The sequence below is a fragment of the Neomonachus schauinslandi genome, chromosome 3 (assembly GCF_002201575.2).
Source record: "Neomonachus schauinslandi chromosome 3, ASM220157v2, whole genome shotgun sequence".
Classification (NCBI taxonomy): Eukaryota; Metazoa; Chordata; class Mammalia; order Carnivora; family Phocidae; genus Neomonachus; species Neomonachus schauinslandi.
This window is the reverse complement of record NC_058405.1, coordinates 72,509,606-72,530,672: the sequence shown is the minus strand read 5'-3', so window position 1 is coordinate 72,530,672 and position 21,067 is coordinate 72,509,606. Positions and strand designations below refer to the sequence as shown.

At 46.6% G+C, this 21,067-nt stretch overlaps 1 protein-coding gene across 1 annotated transcript in view; it reads right to left on the bottom strand.

Annotated features, from left to right (window-relative positions):
* Nucleotides 1-21,067, bottom strand: part of FLT1 (fms related receptor tyrosine kinase 1) — a 220,809-nt gene that overhangs the window by 163,644 nt on the left and 36,098 nt on the right. Inside the window, exon 3 of the mRNA XM_021678191.2 lies at nucleotides 8,170-8,528. Within this exon, the coding sequence (XP_021533866.2) occupies nucleotides 8,170-8,528 (359 nt within the window). The remainder of the gene's footprint in view (nucleotides 1-8,169; nucleotides 8,529-21,067) is intronic.

The following is a 21,067-nucleotide window of genomic DNA, read 5'->3' as shown; positions in this document are numbered from 1 at the left end:
AATAGCTAGACTGAAAAGAAAAAGCTAACCGTGCTAACATTGGGGGTGGGGTGGGGGAGTGGATTGAAAAACACGGCCACAATATCGTGCAGCTTTCAAGAGAGGAGCCCATTTCCGCACCCCTTGACTTGGGGTTAGGACCTGCCTTTAGCAATCGGATGTGGCAGACTGGTGTTGCAGGAGTGGCAAAGTCCAGGCCTCCAAGGGCCTGGAGGCTTCCACAGTCACCCTCTTGGACCACCGCCCCTGCCTGCATGTAAGAAGCCTGAGCAACACCACTGAATGGCAAAACACCGCCTGTGGAGGGAGACCCGGTGATAGCCGGCGCCTAGGTCCTAGTGGAAATGCCAACTGACGGCAACTGCATGAGGGACTCAGATGAGACCCGCCCAAGTTCCTCAGCCACAGACTCAGGCAGGCCTAATGAATTATGGTTTAAGGCCATTTGTCTTGGGGCAACCTATTACATAGCAATAAATGACGGATACAAATGCAATCCTGACTCAGCCCCTCAGACAGTGAATCAGCAGTGGGAGTGCGTGAAAAAATGTTCTTTCTATATTTGAGCATCAAGTGCCCAAATGGAGTACACATACCATTCGGCCTCGAATGCCCCATAGGTACCCTCAGATGCTCTCAGGGAAGGAGATGCTGCTTGGATTCTTGATGTTTCACAAGGAAGTTTCCAGCACACGGTTCCGCACAAGGGGAGGCCAGCTCTGTCTCCAGCCAAGCAGCGACTCTTCCCACCAATGGGGACAGACCACGAAAGTCAGCAGAACCAAAGGGGAAGAATTCAGCCACCCAAGTGGGGGACACTGATCCTAGCAAAGGAAATACAGGCCAAGCAGCTCGGGTACAGACGCAGAGCATCATGAGGCTTCAGGCCGCATTGCGTGGGGATCCTGGAGGGTAGCAGGGCAGGCCCGAGGTACGTGGGCGCCCAGGACAGGTCAATGGTACGGCACCTTTCAACAGGACTCTGTAGACATTCACCAATGTTTATACAGAGGGAAGTCTGAGCGCTCTGAGGTGTAAGGCAGAGAAGACTACGGTTAGCTCTATTGTCTACACCTGCAATTCAGTTCCGGCTCCTAACACCTGCACCTGCCAACTGGATCCAACTTTCCTCAGAAGGCAATTTTGCCACCTCCATCGGTTGCATGCCCCAAGCACTTGATCCTAATATTCCTTCTGCTAACACATACTCTTCCCAGCAAGAATTCTTGTAAATAGTTTCCTCTACCTTGCTATATGTCTAGTGATGACTTAGAGCCTTTTACAGATTGGCACATGGGCCTCCCAGGTGGCCAGGCCTCTCAAACCAGCCCCTAGGGCAGTGGCTCTCAAAGTGTGGTCTCTGGATTAGGTGTATCAGCCACACATGGGAATTTGTTTGAAATGCAAATTCTCGGCCCCGCCCGCCCCAAGGCCTACTGCACCAGAAACTCTGGGGTGGGGCCCAGCACTCTAGCGAGCAAGCTTTCCAGGTGATTTGGATGGATGATAAAATAGGAGGCTCTTAACCTTGGCCGCCCACTGAAATCATCTGGAAGCTTTAAAAATTACTGATGCCTGGCTCCCACTCAAGAGATTGCGATTAAATTGGTAAGGGGTGCAGCCAGGGCAAGGGATGTTTCAAAGCTTCCCAGATGATTCTAATGTAGAGCCAATGCGGGGGACCACGGCCCTAGCAACAGGCAAAGGGTTTCACAGAAATCAACTGGCAGACTAATTACTAATCAGGGTTTTGCTAAAGGTGGCCTTGAGTTTAAGTGGTTTCATATTTGTGTATAATGAAAGCGAAGGCTTTTCATCTATATAAAGTTCACTTCAGGCCCCTTTCAATACAAGCATCTGATCATTGTTATAGCTTTACTAGTGGGGACCACATGGGTGGGTCTGTAGCTTGAAAGGAAATCAATTCACACTCCATCAGTTAAATAGGTTAGAAGACCAGGCTGAGGAAAAGTGCCTTTAGGCACTGCGGTAATCTGTGAAATTGACAAAAGCATTTGCCAAGATTTGCAATACAAGACAAGGAAGAACCAGTACAAACACATTGAATGTCAAGCCAGTAACAAGCACACACACACACACAAAACCTGTTATCAGGGTAGCAGGATACAATAGGACAGTGACGCTTCCCTGACAGCTAAGATTCCAGAGAAGGACACTTACCTTCGTTGCTTGATGTCACCAACTAATCTTGTTCTGAAAGCAAATACCTCATAAAACTTTTATTTATGGTTGAAACCTATCTATTAAATTAACTATTTAATGCCATTTTTACTATTTTTCACCGAGTCTGTATTTTCTAAGAACTTGATCTTGCCCACCCATGATTTGGTTAACCATGGTATTCTTGAAGACCACCACCTCTGTTTCCTCTGATTACGGGTCCAAGCCACGTCTAAGATTTTATAAAAAGAGCCTTGAAGGACATAGGTGTCCCAGGAGAAGACGGGCCACAAGCACAATGTGGGAGCCAGAAGAAGCTGCTGGCCACCTGGGAGGCTGAAATCCAGCTTTGGTGGCTCCGAGTCCCCAGTGAAGCATCAGGACCAAAAAGAGAGGAATACAGGAAAGAGGGATCTCAGAGAGTTGAAGATCCTAGCTGATTTCCTACATCTTAGACACTAACTGCAATGTCATCATCGCAGACCAACATTATCTCTTGGGAGCAAGGCTTCCAAGGAATCCACTGTAACTGAGGCCGACTGGACAGGCAGGAGCACATTAACATACTGGGATAAATTCATATCTGGCCCTGAGAGCTTTCTTCTTTGAAATGGTAGTGTGACATCACTGACTGATTCCAGCACTTACTGAGGGCCTCCATGCCAGGCATTACACTAGGTGCCAAGGATCAGAGAACAAGGGGACAGATACATAAACAGAATAGTAACGATGCAAGGTGAAAACAACTAGAAAGGGGTACACGTAAAGGTTCTATAGAAGAGGGTACCTATAGGAGAAGAAACCACAAATTCCATCTGCAGCTATAAGGAGGAAAGCAAAGAGATGGTGAGTCTGCAGCTATAAGGAGGAATGCAAAGAGATGGTGATTTCGGAGCTTTTGAAGGCTTTTGAAGGCAGGGGAGGAGGAAATGCAGAAGGAGGGAAAGGGCCTTGCAGGCAAACAGCATGAACACGGAGTGATGAATGCACAAGGCCCATCTTAAGAATGGTGAGTAAGTTCTTCGACTGGGGTAAGGGTTTGTGTAGCTGGGTCACAGGGTGTGTGGAGGGAAGTGGTGAGAAATGAGGCTAGTCATGTAGGCTCCAACTACTTCAGACACAGCAGTTCAAAAGAAGGGTCACAAGGAGAATCAGTTTGCTCACCAAATCTATCAGTGTACTACTAAGCAGCCATAATTTTGGTATTCTTAATCTAAACCCCTTCTGGGCTATAAGAAAATAGAGGAAAATTTCACATTTGAAAAAGATGCCGGCATTTAAAAAGAAACGTGAGCACTGTAATAATGTCATTCAACAAATGTTTGAACATCTCTACTCTGCTTGGGATGGAGGAAAGACAGAAATGAAGAAGAAATGTTATCTGTACTGGGAACATCAGGTTCTATGCCTGGGTCTGCCACCAGCCAGCTACCGACCTTGGGGGGAAAAACCCACTGTTCTGGGTGGGTTTTCTCATCTTTGAAATGAGTGTCTTGGATCTATGAGGTTCCATCTAGCTCTCACAACCTGTATGTCTGAGAGACAAGATCAGGTCTCACAAGGAGCTCAAAATCAAGGCAAGGAGCAATAATCAGATGTGGCTCTCAGGCATTCAGCTTACGGAGACTGATGGGAAATCCCCAGGAATTCTTGACATCCCCCCACATCCGCCCCAACAGCAATGCAGGAAATCTAGTCCACTATCTTCAGCAGACTCAATGGAACCATTTCCTTAATGAAACCCCCCTGCAGCCCCAGATGCTAAGCCAGAGGCTTTCCTCTCAATCCCTCCGTCAATTACCCCATTCCTCCCATTTCCTTCCCCTCCCTCAATCTGGTATAAAATCCAGTAATGTCATCAGCAGCATGCAATTTCCAAGGCACCCAAGTGTGTGAGGAATCAACAATGATCCTGGAAAGCATTTGGCAAGAGATCTTGTCATTCCTTACAAGCCTCACCAGTATACTAAGACCAATGGAATGGCAGGGACTATCCTGTTCTATTAAATTATTTAAAGCAATGCAACAGATGCTTTTAATGCTTTTAACCATTCCTCATGATATATTTTTGTTTAAAAAAAAAAAAGGTCTGGTGTCGTTTCACATGTCTTTCCTCTCCTCTCCACAATGACAAATACCCCAAAAAGTTATATTTACTTGATATCCAATAAACTCCCAACCGTGCAACTGTACCAAAAACCTAACACCAGCAAGCTTTGCATTTAACACCCAAATGCCAAGAGAGTTTCTTTCACTTTCTCTCCATTCTCATGCCCACTCGCATACACATCTTCCCAAGCCAGAGTAAACAACAGCCACAACCTCGCAATAGGTGGGATAACCTTCCTCCAGGACACTGCATTTTTTTGGTCAATATAAAACCACTTTTTTTTTGCAACATATTTTCAGCTACTATATTACATATGTTCAAAGTAGATTTAGAATGTCTCAATACTTTTTGGTAAGGAGAACTTAGTGATTATTTGGTTTGTTCTAGAAGATCATATAAAACAGGCCCACTTTTAAATAAGAGGTTTAGTATCCCTGTTGCAATCTGAAATTTTTAGAATGAAGTTATTTTTGAATCAAATAAGTGAAAATTAAAAAAAAAAAAACACAAGAAATTCTTCTGAGTTTAAAATGATTGACGGCCTTTTAGAAGAGGTAACGTAACCAGAGCTGGGAAGTAGAGTTTACTTCCTAGGGTTACATTCTGTTTGGAAAAAGAGAAAAAAGTCCATGATTACTACTGGTTCGGACAGCCTCTAACAGCTTAGCTCTTGCAACCCATTAAAGAGCAAGTTAACCAGCTGGTGGATGAAAAAAGAAAATGCAGTGTGATTACTGATAGCAGGTGACGCCCAGTTCATCATTACAGGCTTAGCTTTGGCATTACTGGGCTTATCATCCATTTTATATGCAAATGTATAAGGGCCAGAGAGAAAGAGAGACACAGCCCATTCCTTGGAACCATTCACTGACTCTGGTTTCTCTTCAGATCGCATTCACTGAGTCTTAAAGAATTGGAAAGGGGCATTAGAAATAGGCATCTATTCTAACTTCTGACTTTCACATATGAAAACGAAAAATCCACTTAATGATCCCCAGCAAAGAAACTGGAGAGCCTGTTATAGAATTTTCAACAGGCAAAGAAAAAACTTAAAATAACAATAAACAAATAAGGTAAAAATATTAAGGAACTAGAGGAGGTGACCACCTACAGTCCATCTGCAACACAATCCATCAGGTGGAAAACTCCCAGCGTGGACTGCCAAAGGTGCTAACTAATTAATAGTTCAAATATGCAAGATAGAAAAGCATTACCAAAAAAGTGTGGCTTCCTACACCTTTGAGAAAACAACAAAAATTGTCATGTAAAATTAGCTTTATTATGAAAGATTTATTACATTCTATTTGGAACTGAGTATTATTTTCATGCACATTTTAATTTCATATTAATGTAGATTTCCCTCACAAGATTCAGAAGTGATGCATTTCCGTTAGTTACAGCCAATTGTAAATATCAGCTGCTCAAAACCCCCCCAAAAAGGGGGACAGAAAAAAGGGTCTGTGGCTTTAATCATGGACATGGTGCCTTAAAATAAGAAAATGAGACTTTGAGCTAGAGTAAGGGAGGTATTCTTTTTAGAGGGAAGGATCGCAATAAAGAGGACTTGAAAATATCTGTCCTCTTTTAATTTCTCAGGATATTTGGAAGAAGGTAAATGTAATCTTTAGGGGGAAATGCATTATCTTTTTGTCTGACTGAGCCTCTGATTAAATTATACCTCAGTGCATGCACACACATTAACACACAAGCTCAAAATATTAATAACCCACAAATATTCAAAGGCTATATAGCACCTGAAGGAGAACAGACTCCTTATAAATCCACAGAGCAGAAACTTGGCCTTTTTCTGGACACCACTTCCCGGAGTAGCCCCTGAGTTCAGTTTGAAAGCCCTGATGCTATTTACGAGGTAGGCAGCTGATTGTTGTAGGGTGAGTTGTCTGTTAACCAGCCAGAAGCGTGTGGTTTACAAAGCCATGCTTCAACAATTACACACCAGGACCACTGAAACAACAGTCCCTAACCCAGCAGGTAAAGCGGTTCTCACCTTACTAATGTTTTGTCTTGCTTTCTTGTTATAACACATATACTTTTTTTTTTAATCACAAAAGAGTCCCAACATCTCTGCCTCATTTAAGTAAAATAAAATCTAAAAGAAATCTCAACAGAACCTTACTCAGGTTTCTGAAAAGCTTGCACGGATCTAAACTGCTCCTCATCACCAACAGAACTATACTTCGCTGGTCAACCACGTTTTTGAAACAGAAGTAAAGATGTATACGTGTGCAGCAGAAAAGCCAATGAAGCATATACTTTTCCCTTCATTTTTTGGATTCGCAAGAATTTACCTAGATTCACCTTTACATAACAGGCAAACGGACTTCAGAAGTTACTTAAGTGCTCTGAGCAATTATACTTCAATATAAGTGACTGTATTTTTGAAAAGAAGCAATATTTCATATAATATAGTTATGTTACCGACTTTCCCAACTTATAGCAAGTTCTCAGACATTAGGACTTCGCCTGCCTCTCAGTTTAATGCTTTCGCCAATCTAATCGGAACTATTACTTGTTTTTTAGAAACCGACGATCTAATTAGTCTTTCCACTGAGAAAGAATATTTTTTAACAGTTAACTGCTTTGGGGGTTTAACAAGCATTTTTAAAAACGCTCAACCCTACTGACTTTTTCCTTCCCTGGAATCACTGCAATAACTTTTTTATGTTACCGTACTCTATTTCATGTATTACCTTTTCTCCCGGATGCTTAAAAGAAAGGCGCTCCGAAATACGGCTCTCTGCGCCCAGGGGGACTGAACCGGAGGGCTTGGCCACTCAGCCCCAATGGGCAGAAAAGGCAAATCTGGGCCCCTAAGTCCCCTCGGGCTTTGACGCCGTGGTGCGGGGCGCCCTCCACACTAACGGCGGTATAACCTCCTGGCCCCGGACTGTTCTGCCGCCTGTTTCTCGAACTCCCGGCAAAGGGGCGGACCTCGCCGATTCCTCAAACGGCATCTTTTGGTCCAAAGCGTCTTCCCTCTCTTCTCTCGGAACTTAAAGACTAGGCCTGCAATTCCGCAACTTAACGGTATTTGGGTTCCCGACTGCCCTGGTCAGTCAGGTTCATTCAGGTCGGCGACCTGGGCTGGACCGGCCGCAGAGGCCCCACCCGGATGGCTGCGCGCAGCGCGCTCGGCCCGGCGGTCGGCAAGCGGCGGGGAGGAGTAGAAGCTGCTGGAGCGTTCCCGGGGGCATTCGGGCCGGGGGACCCCAAGTGGGTCGAAGGACATCGGCTTTTGCCATCTCCTGCGATCTGTCCGCTCCCGGCAGGCACGCGATCCCCTGCAGCGGGCTCTCCTCCTCCCCCAGGGAGGCACGACGTCGTGGCCGGTGCCCACGGCGCCAACGCCCGGGCCTCAGCCCAGCCCCCAGGCAGCCTGGCGGGCGTTCTAGGAGCCACTGCTCGGGGCTCCCGTGGGCCCTGCCGACCGGCGCCAGGCCGCCTGGGAGCAGGCGGTGGGGGTCAGGCAGGTCCGGGTGCGCGGTGCTCCCCGAGCCTGGAGCCTGGGCGGGGAGACCCGGCCCGGGAGCCGGGCGGAGAGGGTCGGCGACTCCAGTCGCAAAGGGGCAGCCCCGGCGCGGACCCGAGCGCGGCGTCAGCAGCCGTTCAGGGCGGCGATGCCCGCGGACCTCCGCCAGCTGCTCTCCGAGGCGCCGGCACTGCCTGCCCAACGGAAGAGAAGGGCGCCACGGCCCCAGGCGTGCCCACGACAACCAGCGTCCCAGGTTCCCGGCGAGGCTCGCTTCTGGCGGCTGCAGCTTCACCTCCCCGCGCGCACCGGGCCCAGCCCCAAGGGTGTGCCCCCCTGCCGCCCCAGCCCGGCGCCGCGCGGGCCTCTGGCCCCGACCTCGCCTCACCTGTAAGCAGCAGACCGCCAAGCAGCGCGCACAGCAGGACCCCGGTGTCCCAGCAGCTGACCATGGTGAGCGCGACGCGGCCTGCTTGCCCGGTCCCCGCGCTGCTCGCGGGCCACAGACCCAGCCGCCCGAATCTGTCTTCTCGCACTCGGGTCCTCCGCCGCGAGCGCCCCTCTCCGCTGCTCCAGCCAGGGAGACCACCACTTCCCCGGGTAATCCTCGCAGCTCGGCGTCCTCTGGCCGCTGCGCTCCAGTCCCGGAGCCCGCTCCGAGCTGCCGCCGCCGCCGCCGCCGCCGCCACCACCGCCGCCGCCGGGGAGGAGCCGCAAGGAGTGTCCGCCCGCCGCGCTCTGAGCCTTCTGCGGACCTCGATTAAGAGGAGCCGAGGGCGGGGGCGATTTATAAACTTTCCCCAGCCCACTTCCTACCCCGGCACCTCCTTCCAGTGACGTCAAGGGGTCCCCCACCCCTCATCCGCCTCCCCACCTACCCTCTTCCTCCGGGACCTGATTCCCTACGGCTCCCAAGAGGGGAGGGGGCCGCCGGGGGAGGGGGGGCGGGTAGCTGGGGCCGGAGCGCGCGTCGCGACCGAGTGCGAGCGCTCGTGGGGAGGCGGTGGCTACTCTGCCCGGAGGCGGCCCCGGCAGGTTCAGGGTCCTTGCTCCCGGCCCTCCTGCCCGGGTCCCCTCCTCCTTCCCTTAGCGCTCAGGAAATCCTTGCAGTCTCCCTCCCTCCGCCCGGCTTACTCAGCCTTTGGGGGCCGCCCGAAGCAGGGAAGGGGGACCGGGCTGGAGCTCGGCCGCCCAGCTCCGGGGGCGGAAAGTCCGATCCGTGGGAAGCTGGCCGCGCCTCCGCGACGGTGTCCTTGGCACGGAGGAGTGAGGCGCAGTCCGGCTCCCTCCTCTTCCTTGTTCTTGCCGCCTGGTGTAGCCGCCCCAGACCCCCCAGAATGTCCCCAGACGTCTAGGAAGGCGCCGGAGACCCTCTGCACAGGGACTGGACCGGGAGCATCCGAGGGGACCGGACGCTTGCGCGGCACCTTGGGGAAGACAGAGAACCCTCTCAGGTCCCTGGGGAGTACGTCTGTGTCTCTTTCGGCCGCAGGGATGCACCCGCCCAAGTCATTTCCTAAACCCTCTGCTTCCTAGAAGCAAAACAACGAATAACATCATGATACCTTTTAAAAAGCCGAGGCGTGAAACTGCTCCTGCAGCTTGTAAGGGCCGAGCACTTAAGCCTTATTTCCTAAATGCTCCAGAAAAAAAATCTTTCGGATGGCAGCTTGCTACGCAAGATGAGTGACTGCTGCTCTTCCAACAAAACCCGATGACATTAACTTGAGGCACTAGATCATTTGCGATGACACTAATTCCACCTTGTTCCTCAATTATGTCTCCATTACCTCAAAGGCTGAAATCGTCCTAGACTCCACGGAGCAGCCCAGTCTTGTCTTTGTAAATACCGCTGGCTTGAAAAATAGTGCTATTGGAACTGGCCAGATGGTTGGTCTTGATAAAAGGGACTGTGATGGCTCCTAAAGGGGACCAGCGACTCTTCCCTGTAGGACTGGACTACCTCCCCGCCTGCGAAGGTTGGGCAACCCGAAGGTGCCACACCTACCCGCAGCCTAGCGAGGACAGGTTCCTGCCACCCGCAGCCCCATGCAGACACCTCGCAAACCTACACCTGGCGCCCGGGAGCCTGAGTGGCAGCCTCTCGTGGTTCAGAAGAAAGGAAGACCGTGTGGAGTCACTGCTGCCCTGCTGGCTTCACCAGCCCTTTCTATGTTTCCACTCCCCCTGGCTCCTTTTCTCTGCCTCCCCCAAACCCGCCTCCTGGAAAACCACAGATCATTCCATGAACAGTTAGTAAATACAGATTGCTGGAAGCTGACCGCTGATCCTTCTCCAACAGGTCCCTGAGCCCAGGTCACTGCCTGGGACACACTGGGAGAGCCAAGGTGTCCCTCTACCTCACTTTAGAGCTGCTTGTCACTCCCAGGCTCCCTCCCAAGGAGAAGCTGTCAGCATTGGCCTTCTGCAACACCTCACAGGGGCCAGGCATTGTGTTGGGGCTAAAAGCATTGGGGCCGGGAAGATATCATCTCTGCCTTCTAAGGAGCTTAGAATCTAGAGAGGAGGATGACAGGTAAAGAGGCCATGACAATACGGTGCAGGGACCATAGTGTGGGGGAGGGGGGGGGCTTGGGTCCTCATAGGTGCAGAGAAGAGGTGGTCTGCCCTGGGAGCTCAGGAGGGCTACTCAGGAACACTTAGCTGACTCTGGAGGAAAGTAGTCCATATAGTACAACCTATAAAAATGTAATTCAACTTTAAAAACACCATTTGATTTTGTAAACACCCAGAGAGACAGCACTCCACATACCTGCTATATACTAAATATATAGTATACATATACTATACACTCTGTTTGTGAAGCCACAGCAGGTATTTGATGGACGGCTGAAACAATCTTCATCATTTTAAGATACCACCCCACAATGCTAATATGTTGTTCAATTATTTAAAGTTAAAAGAGAAACAAGTAAATAAATGAATAAAGCTAAAAGAGTCATGGTCACATCAATCTAACTTAATTTATGCCAAAATCATTCTGCATTAAGAGTGGTCCTCCACAAATTCTTCAACTATTCTTTTGAGAAGCTGCAGGCTTTTAATTATAGTCAGCAGTTTCTTTCCTACTTCTTATCTTGGTAGCCGTGTTCGCCTCCTCACAAAGAATTCAAGATACTACAAATTGTTGCAAGGTTTTGTTCATGATTTCATTTCAGCTTAAATTTTAATATTTAGTTAAATGAATATCTAAGCAAAATGATGGGGAATAAAGGTTTGGCTCTCAACTCCCCTCCCTCCAAAGAGATAACGCCTTTGAATGAGAATAGGTTACTGGCACTCTTCTAACTAAACCACTAAGTAAAGAGGTTTTATAGATAATCATGATGGAAAAGATCAATTTCAACATGCCTGGTGGGTATAAAAAGCTATTGAAGTAGACTATCTGCTTGCTTCCTGCTCACATACAAAAGAACATTTCATCTCCTGCAAAACCAGACACTCTCTCTTGTTATCAGCTACAAACATTCTCTTGAGGATTCTTTTTAGTCCCTATTCAGAGGCTCAGTGTTGGTAAAACCAACAGCTTTAATACTCAAGACTGAATAATAGTGTGGAAGCATCAGTGTGAGAGACTGGAGGGAATCCAAGGCCTCATCTTCCTATAATGGACCGAGAGTGGAGCTGCTCAGCTCATCAGAACTGGGGCTCAATCAGGGATTTCACCCTCACATGCGTTAGGTAGCTTCAGAGCAAAGAGAAATTATACTCTGTGGCTACACACCACAGAGCCATTTGGTTCGCTACAAGAACCAAATGATCTTATAAACCCTCTGTGTTATATGAAAACCCCCCACCTCACAATGCTTCTTCACTCAACAGTTTACCTGGTCTAAAAAATACACACTCACAAACCTCATGTAGCAAGACCGGCTGAGCTCACCGGGCAGGCACACTTAGGGGTTGATTTGACAGATGCTGCTAAGCTCTGCTCAAGTTCCTTAGGGCACACTGGCTGCCATCATCCTCACTCCTCTCCTTTCTGCTCCACGCACTTCACTCTCTTCCTGACCACCTGCTCTCACAGAAGTTGGTACTGCTGCTGTTTATCTCACTTTGATTTATTCAGGGTTTTGGCTTCTTTTTGAGGCTGGTTAACAGTTCAGAGAGGGGATGGAGAGGGAAATTAACTTTGGGGTGGTCGGGAGGGAGAGGGAGGAGCCCAAGAGAACTCCAGGGATCCAAGGAGGACTTGAAGATAGGGAGCATTGCTTGGATGGGGACATTGGGAGGGTGCTAAGGGGGAGGAGTAGGGAGGGGAAAAGAGGGAGAGCAAGGAGGGGAGGAGCAAGGGTAAAGGAGAGAAGGGGGAGGAAAAGGAGGGGAGGGTGAGGGTAAAGGAGAGAAGAGGGGAGAAAAAGAGGAGAGGGGTGAAGGAAAAGGGAAAAGGAGGGGAGGGGTGAGGGTAAAGGAGAGAAGAGGGGAGGAGAAGGGTGGGAAGGGAGCAGGAGGGAAGAGGAGGAGAATGAGATGGGTAAAGGAGAGAAGGGGGAGGGAGAGAAGGAAAGGGAAGGGAAGGGAAGGGGAGGAGTAAAGGAGAAAGGGGAGGGGTAAAGGAGAGAGGGGGAGCAAAGAGGAAGGGAGGGTGAAAGGGAGGGAGAGGAGTAAAGAAGAGAAGGGAGAAGGGGAAGAAGGGGAGGGAGAGAAGAGGAAGGGAGGAGGAAGGGGAGGGGTGGGGACGAAGCAGAGAAGTGGGGAGGGAGGGCGCCTGGGTGGCTCAGTTGGTTGGGTGACTGCCTTCGGCTCAGGTCGTGGTCCCGGAGTCCTGGGATCGAGTCCCGCATCGGCGGGCTCCCTGCTCGGCAGGGAGTCTGCTTCTCCCTCTGACCCTCCTCCCTCTCATGCTCTCTGTCTCTCATTCTCTCTCTCGCAAATAAATAAAATCTTAAAAAGAAGAAGCGGGGAGGGAGAAGGAGAGGAGGGGGAGGGAAGATGAGCAGGGGAGGTGAGAAGAGGAAGAGGAAGGTGGGGAGGGATAGAAAGGACTTGGCTTCAGGCAGGCTGAGGTGAGTGGGCAATTGAAAGCAACCTACTTTATTTCCTCTTGAGCCAAGGCAGGGTTTGAAGTGATAATCTGGCTCCGGTCCAGACATTTGAAGGAAGTGGCGTTCATCAGCAGATTGCTATACCCTAACAGTGGAGAAAAATCTTATATGTCTAAATATAATGTCTGGGTTTCGTGTAATGGCCGGGCCATGACTAGGAAGTTTATTAAAAGCCATGGATCTAACTTCCACTTCTGAGTAAGTAGCGGTGACCAGCAGAGATATCCATCTTCAACCTTCCTTTTTCAAAAGTTCTCCTAACCCCAGGCACAGCCTCAGGGCAGGTCTGCTGGCAGCTTCAGTGGAAGACCATCCCTTTCCTTCCTGCATCTCTTCCAGGCTCCTCCCAGACGTACTTCTGTCTCAGCTGCAGCAGAAGTCACCAAGAAGCCCGGGAAGCTGGGACCACTCTGCCCGAGCCCACGGGGCCTCTCTGAACCAGAAGTCAGCGGGAATGCAGAAACACGGACGGGTGGCAATATTCTAAGTCATCAGCAGATGTAAAAATCTGGCAAATCTGCCATCTGTAAGAAAGTGAGACCCCCTCCCCAATTTCACCTAGCCCTATGGTGGAAGGAAAAATTGAGTATTGCAAGTGGCTTTAGGTTTTTTCTATTGAAAAATGAATATTCCATAAAATCGAGTTCTAGCTAAACTGAGAGCACACCTTCCAATTAGTATTTGAAAGACACATCGTAAACTGCTTTCAGCCAATTTTTAGACGGTTAGATAACTTTGTGTCTAGACGTTTATAATGAAAATTTCCTCAGAATCACTGTTTCTGTATTTTGGAGTACAACTCCGGCTTATCAACATAAGAGAAAAAAAGTTAGGGTCAAGATAGGACAAACAAATCTTGGTTTTAGACATAAAGCATATCAATGTCCAAAGCATCAACTCAAATATTAGTGTGGTTTTTCTTGCTGAAATGTAAATCCCAGCCAAATAATAGTTTATTACTTAAATAAGATTCTCTTTCGTTATCGACTAAAATAATCACAGAGGACACAAGAAATCATCTAAGATTTGCTTCAAAATTATCCAAGAGGAGTAAAGATGAAACAGGATAGGCCGTATAATGATAATGTGAAGCTGGGCCATGGGTATATAATTTATATATATTTCTTTTTTTCTTATGTATATGTTTATTTTTTTTTAAAGATTTTTACTATTATTTTTAAAGTAATCTCTATGCCCAATGTGGGCTTAAATTCACAATCCTGAGATCAAGAGTTGCATGCTCTACTCCCTGAGCCAGCCAGGCCCCCCTCTTATGTATACATTTAAAATGTTTTCTTAATAAAATACCTTTTTCTTTCCTCATCTGAAATTGAAAACACAAACTATCGGGTGCCTGGGTGGCTCAGTTGGTTAAGCATCTGCCTTTGGCTCAGGTAAGATCTAGTCCCACATCCAGGCTCCCTGCTTGGCAGGGAGTTTGCTTCTCCCTTTATCCTGCCCCCCTGCTTGTGCTCTCTAAATAAATAAATAAATAAATAAATAAATAAATAAATAAATAAAATCTTAAAAAAAAAAAAACACAAACTATCTGCTCAAACTAAGTTTTAGGATCTGAGCCTACGAAAAAAGCTAGAGAGAAGAAAAGAGGGACAGTGACCAGAACTTTGGTTTCACGGATAGTCATGAGGAACTGTGTCCTTGGCATGAGTTTTCAGCAAATCCAAAGTTCACTGATAAAGAGGTATGAATAAATGTAAAGCAATCACAGAGGAGACAGCTTACAGTTTAAAAAATCCACTTGATTTGGAAAGTACTTCTGTGTTGAGAAGTAGCACAGATAAGTAGAAACAAGATCAAAAAGGAAAGAGAAGAAAAGAAAATAGGAAAATCTCTTTAAAAGGAAAATACTATCTAATGATGGAGAGTAGGAAAATGCACAAGTTTTGAAAATCTCTTTTCTTCATATTTATTAAAAATTATGCATGGTAATATTATTTAAAGGACTTTAAACACTAAGAAAAGGATTTGTTGGCAAGCATCCGAGACAATTTTAGAAACAGGAAGACAATATTGCAAGACAATTGGCCATTTTTTTCTAGAACGTAAGAAAAAGAGAGGTTCCAATGGTTGGAGAAAGAAGGAGATTCCACAAGACAGACTGGTGGACATAAAACATAAAATTATAAAATGTTAGTGTACAAACTGACTTCATAGATGATCTACTCCCACTGCCTGATCTGATGGTGAGGAAAGAGGCAGAGAGGTGATGTGCCTGGACTCTGCCCCGAGCAGTCCCCACCACCCCTCCCCACCAGTCCCCCTCGGGCCCCCCTTGGCCCCCACCCACTCTTCTGCTCTCTTAAAACCAAGCCTATCAGACAGAAGGAGAGAGCTAGTTCTTGAAGATCCACTGCTTCATCCGCCGGGTCACTGTGGGATGACCTAATAAATCAGGGGAAGGAAGGATGGTTCTGCCTGCAGGTCAGTTCATATCTCAGTCAGATGAAGGTCACCACCTTTGGGCAGAAGGTCACCTGAACCCAGAAAGCAATATAAAACTAAGTGGAGAGCAAAGAGCCTCTCCTGTTATAGAAGGTATGTGTGCAGCTTCCAGTGCTCCCTGCCTCTTGCTGGATATATGACCTTGAGCAAAGCACTTCGTGTTTCTGAGTCCCAGCCTTACTCTGCAGAGCAGGGATGACATAATATGGTTGTTGGGAAGATTAAAAGAGGAATCCAGAAAAGAATTTATAGTAGTGTCTGGATCGAAATAAACCCTGAATAAATGTTAGCTGTCATTACCTTGGCAATGGCCCTCTGCACGTTCTCTCACGAGTCCTCCCACACCTGCAGTGGGGTTGACTACCTTTTTGCCCTCAAATTCCAGATCTCCCTTGGGACTGGGCCTTGAATGGCCTAACACATTGTCTATCCTTACTAGCTTTGTCCTTAAAGGGCAAACCCTCTTCTCCTTACCCTAAGGCAGTGTTGGAGACCCTGCCTCCTCTTGACTTCAAGTGTCCCCCGATGCTTAGAGCCTCCAGGTGCTGGCCCCATCCTCTGGGGCCAGACATCCTCCGATGTCTCTCTTCTGGGACCTGACCCTGAGTAACTGGTGCATTTCATGGCCATCCCTGTGGGGACCAGGTCGTACTGTCATGTTTCCACGCTTCCTTTCCTTTCCATTCTGCCCTGGTCCAGCTGCCCATCCTCTCTCTCCGTGGGCCTCTGCTACTGAAGTTCCAGCATAAAATCCCATGCTTTCTGTAAGAAAACCCACCGGCTCCTTTAATAAGCAAAAACCTTGACCCACCAAGGTGGACAGTGAGGAAGAATCTCACCTGGGAGAAGGCCACCCCATTCTCCTTTCCTCCTGAGATCGCCGTTCCGTGAGTTTCCCACTAATCACCACTGCCACCATGGAGCTGCCCTGTCGAAATCTACAAGTGCGGATAAAAGCACCCTTTAGCTTCCTTCAGCAGAGCTGAAACTGACTATAATCAATATAGGACCCTACGAAAGGCTCAGACAGGTCAGCAGTGGATGACGCCTGCCCCTCCAGAGCCCAAGGGATGTTTTCTTCCTGTCCCTGTTCAATGATTCCACATGATCTGATTGAGCTCTGGGCCCAGGAAGAATCCAGAGATAAAGGGCTGCAGTAAGAAAGCTAGAAGAGGCAGAAGGTGACAGGCAGCTGACCGGCCCGGGACCTCCCGTGGCCACAATTCCTCCTGCTTCGCTGGGCAAGCTGTGGCTTGCTTTTGCCTTTGTTTATTTGGTTCCCTGTGCTTAAAATGTTCTCCCACTTTAAAAATGGCAGTGTAGGAGAAAAAAGTAGGAATCCTGTGATTTCAGTATCTAGAAAGAGCAGCAATTATAAACAACCACTTCAAGTATGATTTTAGTTTAGAAAAGCCCCAGTGACTCATCTCTTATAAATGAAGAAAATGAAATCTCAAAATATGAAGTGATGTATCCACCTAAGGCCACATAACTGTTAGTGGTACATCAGTATGAGAAACCAGATTGTCTTCTCTACCCACGGCACCCGGCTTTGCAGATGAAGAGACACTTAAAAACATGATTTTCTATTTTGTCACGTATGGTATGTGTCACCATCAATAGTGTGAGGCAATTTAAGGAGCCTGACCACAGCTAGAAGTTGGACAGTTTGCCACAGGCTAACAGGAGCACCATTAGCTTAGAAGAACCCTCTAGGACCATGAAGGAAATTTCCAGACTGTTGGTCTGGTCCCTTGACCACCTCTGACCACGAAGGAGGACAGAAAGTTCTCGGTCTCAGGAAGAAGGTGTATTAGGAACACAGGGAACCCACCCAGCAAAGAGCAAAGGCACACAGCACAGCCTAGAGTTGGAGTCCATGATGCCTGCTGATGTGTTGCCCGGTGGCAGAGCCTCCGACCCCAACAAGTGCCCGGCTTCACTGTCGATGGTCCTCAGAAGTGCCAGAAGACTGAAAGAATAAGGTTTCTGTGGGATCCAGGAGACCTGGAACACTCAGACAGGAGTTTAAATGCAGACTGGAATCCAAGTCCTCTAGGGTATCCGAAACACTGGCCATCATTTGCTTACGCTGGGACCTTCCGCCTGCCTGTGATGTGCCTGACAATTTCCATCTGCCTGTTCTGCTCTCACCCACTGCACAAGTCCCGATCCAAGGGCCATATGCACTATGAAGACTTTCCTGAGCACTCGGTCAGCCGGATCCCTCTCTCCCTTGCACTCCCCTAGAATGCACAGCTCTGAATTTTTATCTTGTACTTTCTTCTTTAGAAACTATAGGGAATTGCAAGGGGGTGTCTTTAGGAATTGAAATGCTTGTTTAAAAAGCAAATATAATGTGTATCCTGGTTAGGCATGCTTTGGTTGCAAGTAACAGCATACCTGACTAAAATTAACAAGCAATAAAGACAAAATTTAATTATCTCACATAGCAAGGAGTCGGGGGAAGGCAGTTCCAGGGTAGATGCGATAATCCCACAATGTTACAAAGTACCCAAGCAACCTGTCTCAGTCTTTCTGCCCTGCCATCTCTGATGTTGCTTATTGGTCACAAGTTGACTTGTGCAACTGTATTCAAAGTAGGCAGTGGGGCAACGAGGTCTGCTCCTAGCTGTTTCCTATCTATTAAGTGAGAATCTCCGAGGAGCTACCCAGCAGAATCCCCTTTATGTCTCATTGGCCAGAAATGGGTCACATGTCAACCTTTAGACCAATTATTGGCAAGGGGAAGTAGATTTAACTTGACCGGCATTAGCCGATCAGGATTAATTATCACTCTCAGCTTGCCTGTCACACAAATACATACTGGGTAGGATGCTGTGTCTCCTAGAACAAAGGATCTCCTTTCAGCTCCCACCAACTAGACTAAGATCAGGGGTCTCTTAACAACCAAGAGGGAGAAGTGCCTGGGTGGCTCAGTCAGTTAAGCCTCTGCCTTCTGCTCGAGTCATGATCCTGGGGTCCTGGGATCAAGCTCCGCATCCCGCTCCCTGCTGGGCAGGGAATCTGCTTATCCCTCTCTCTCTCTCCCTCTGCCCCTTCCCCTGCTCGTGCTCTCTCTCTGTCTCTCTCTCTCAAATAAATAAATAAAATCTTTAAAAAAGCCAAACAAACAAACAAGAGGGAGACATATTATCTTTTGTCTAAGCATCGGTGCCAGCTGCAGTGAGTTATATGGATAGTCACTGAGACATGACATGTAAGAGCCATAAAAATCGACCTTCCTAAAACATAGCATACATCACGTCACCTCCCACATGGAAAACTGTGGAGTATCCATCTTTTGCCTATTGTGGTAGAAAAGCAGTGACCTTAACGTGGAATCAGAGGAACTGATTCAGTGTGCTGGATAGCATAACTTATTAGTTATGTGGGTAAATTAATTCACTTTCTTGAGCCTCAATTTCCTCATTTGTATAAAATGAGTGAATTGGAGTTGATTCATCCCTTTCAGTTCCAATCCCCTGTGAGTCCCTTTTGACTTTCAAGGCTTCCTCAAATCTGGCCAGATATATATATATTTAATCATATTTCCTGCTTAGTTATTTCTATCAAGATTCTTACTTCCTTTATGCTAGTCCATTCATTGCCCCAGAACACACTATGTTATTCATTCATTTATTCCACAAGCATCCACTGAATGCCTGTTAAATTCTGGGCATTAGATGAAAGCAATTCTCTAGCAAATGGTAGAGCAAGAACCAAGAGGGACTTGGGTCTCTAGATGACACAGAGGAAGCCCTGCACCACCTATTTCTTCTAGATTGTTACATGAGAAAAAAATAACATACCTTTTGTCCTTTTTGGAGCCACTATATTTTTTAATAGCCTATACACTAACTACTTTAGGTCTCTCCTGATTATTTGTTATGGGCCAAAAGGCATTCCCTCAAAATTCATATGTTGACATCTTAACTTCCAGTATCTCAGAATATGACTGTACTTGGAGATAAGATCTTTAAAGAGGTAACTAAAGTTAAATGAGGTCATTAGGGTGGGCCCCTAATATAACTGGTGTCCAATATAACTGGTATCCTTATAAGAAAAAAAAATAGGACAGAGATGGAAGGACATGCAAAGACACAGGGAGAGAAGATGGCCAACTACAAGCCAATGAGAGAGGAAGGAACCAACCCTACCAAAACCTTGATCTTGGACTTCTGGCCTCCAGAACTATGAGAAGATAAAAGTCAGTTGTTTAAGCCACCCAGTCTGTATTACTTTGTTATGGTGGCCTGACCAGACTAATAAGCTACTCCTGCCTGACTGCTTTCTTAATTCTTAAAACTACAATTTTATCTTCTAGTTGATAACATACAACTTAAGTCTTAATTTTCTACTCTTTACACCTTTGTTAAAAGTTCACTAAAGGTAGGGAACATACCTTAAACTTTTGTAGAATTTCTATTGTTATTGTGATTTTGAAACCAAAAGCTCAACAGTCCTTTAGCAGAATTGGTAAGAAAAAAAAAAGAGAGAGAAAACAAATATATGTATTAGTAATGACAAAGGAGCCAAACAAAGTGCCTAAATCTACAGGTACAGTCCAGTGTTTTTAAAAAATCATAAGAAAACTTTGAATTATGGTATGCAAATTATTTTGAAAGCTTAAGAGAATTTGACAATTACTTGTAGGAAAAAAAAACACAAAATTGGACTGAAGAGATATCTCTGTTAAAATGAGAGATGAGATTTATACCAAATAATATCCCTCCCTTAATACCTAAAGAAAAAAAAAAAAAAACCATGAAAACCATCCTCCAAATATGCAATAACAGCAAACAGGCAAGGATAGAATTACAGCTCAATGAAATACACTTCAAATATTAGTAGCCAAGGACAGACAGGACCTTCTGGAGCAGAACTGAGAGGCATAGGAAGGCTAGACTTCTTATTCCACCCCTTTACCCAAAACCATTCCACTGAGTAGAGAAATCCTAAGAATTCTTACTGATGACCCCCAGGAATCCTCACTGGGGAGGACAAGCTATTCAAGGGTCTTCACTTTTTCCCCTTTCTGTCTGACAAACAGCAACAACAGAGAAACAAGTGATCGTATCACAACGGTCTCAAATCTGAGAATATTCTCACCATAGGCATTGGGATTCCTGGTTCTAGAGTTTTAACAAGATCTCAGAAGAGAGAAAACAATCACATAGCCTAACAAATACTGTTTAGCACCCCAAACTCTTCCCTTCCCACTCTCCTCTCAGTCCTATTTAAAAAAATACAATATGCACAGCCTAACCCTCAAACTATAGTTTGGAGGAGAAAAACTGTTTTTAGATACAGTGGGAAAAGAGTAAAAAAAAGTCACCCACTTTGTAACAGAGAAAATACAAGGTCAGGACAGAATTGCTCAAGATAAAGTAAAAAACCAGCATGACAACTATGCAAATATGCTGTATGAGGGAATGAAAGAAAAAAGGCAAGAGGAAGGGAGTGAGCAAGCAAGCACAAGACCTGGTAAAGAACTTAATTTAGGAGAACACTTCACTCAAATAAAAGAAGAAAACTCTTCCCGATCTCTTTACACTAGAGAATAATTCTTTCTTAAACCCATGAAACAATAAAAGAGCTCAGAGATGGTATGGTAAATGTGGAGAAGATAATGCTGTATGTTCACCAAATCTTGGGTCATTTCCTTCATCCCAGCACACAGAACTTTTGCATTTCTTTGCCTTTCTTGCAGCTACTACTACCATCAGATTCACTCTGGGCAAAAAGCGTACATTC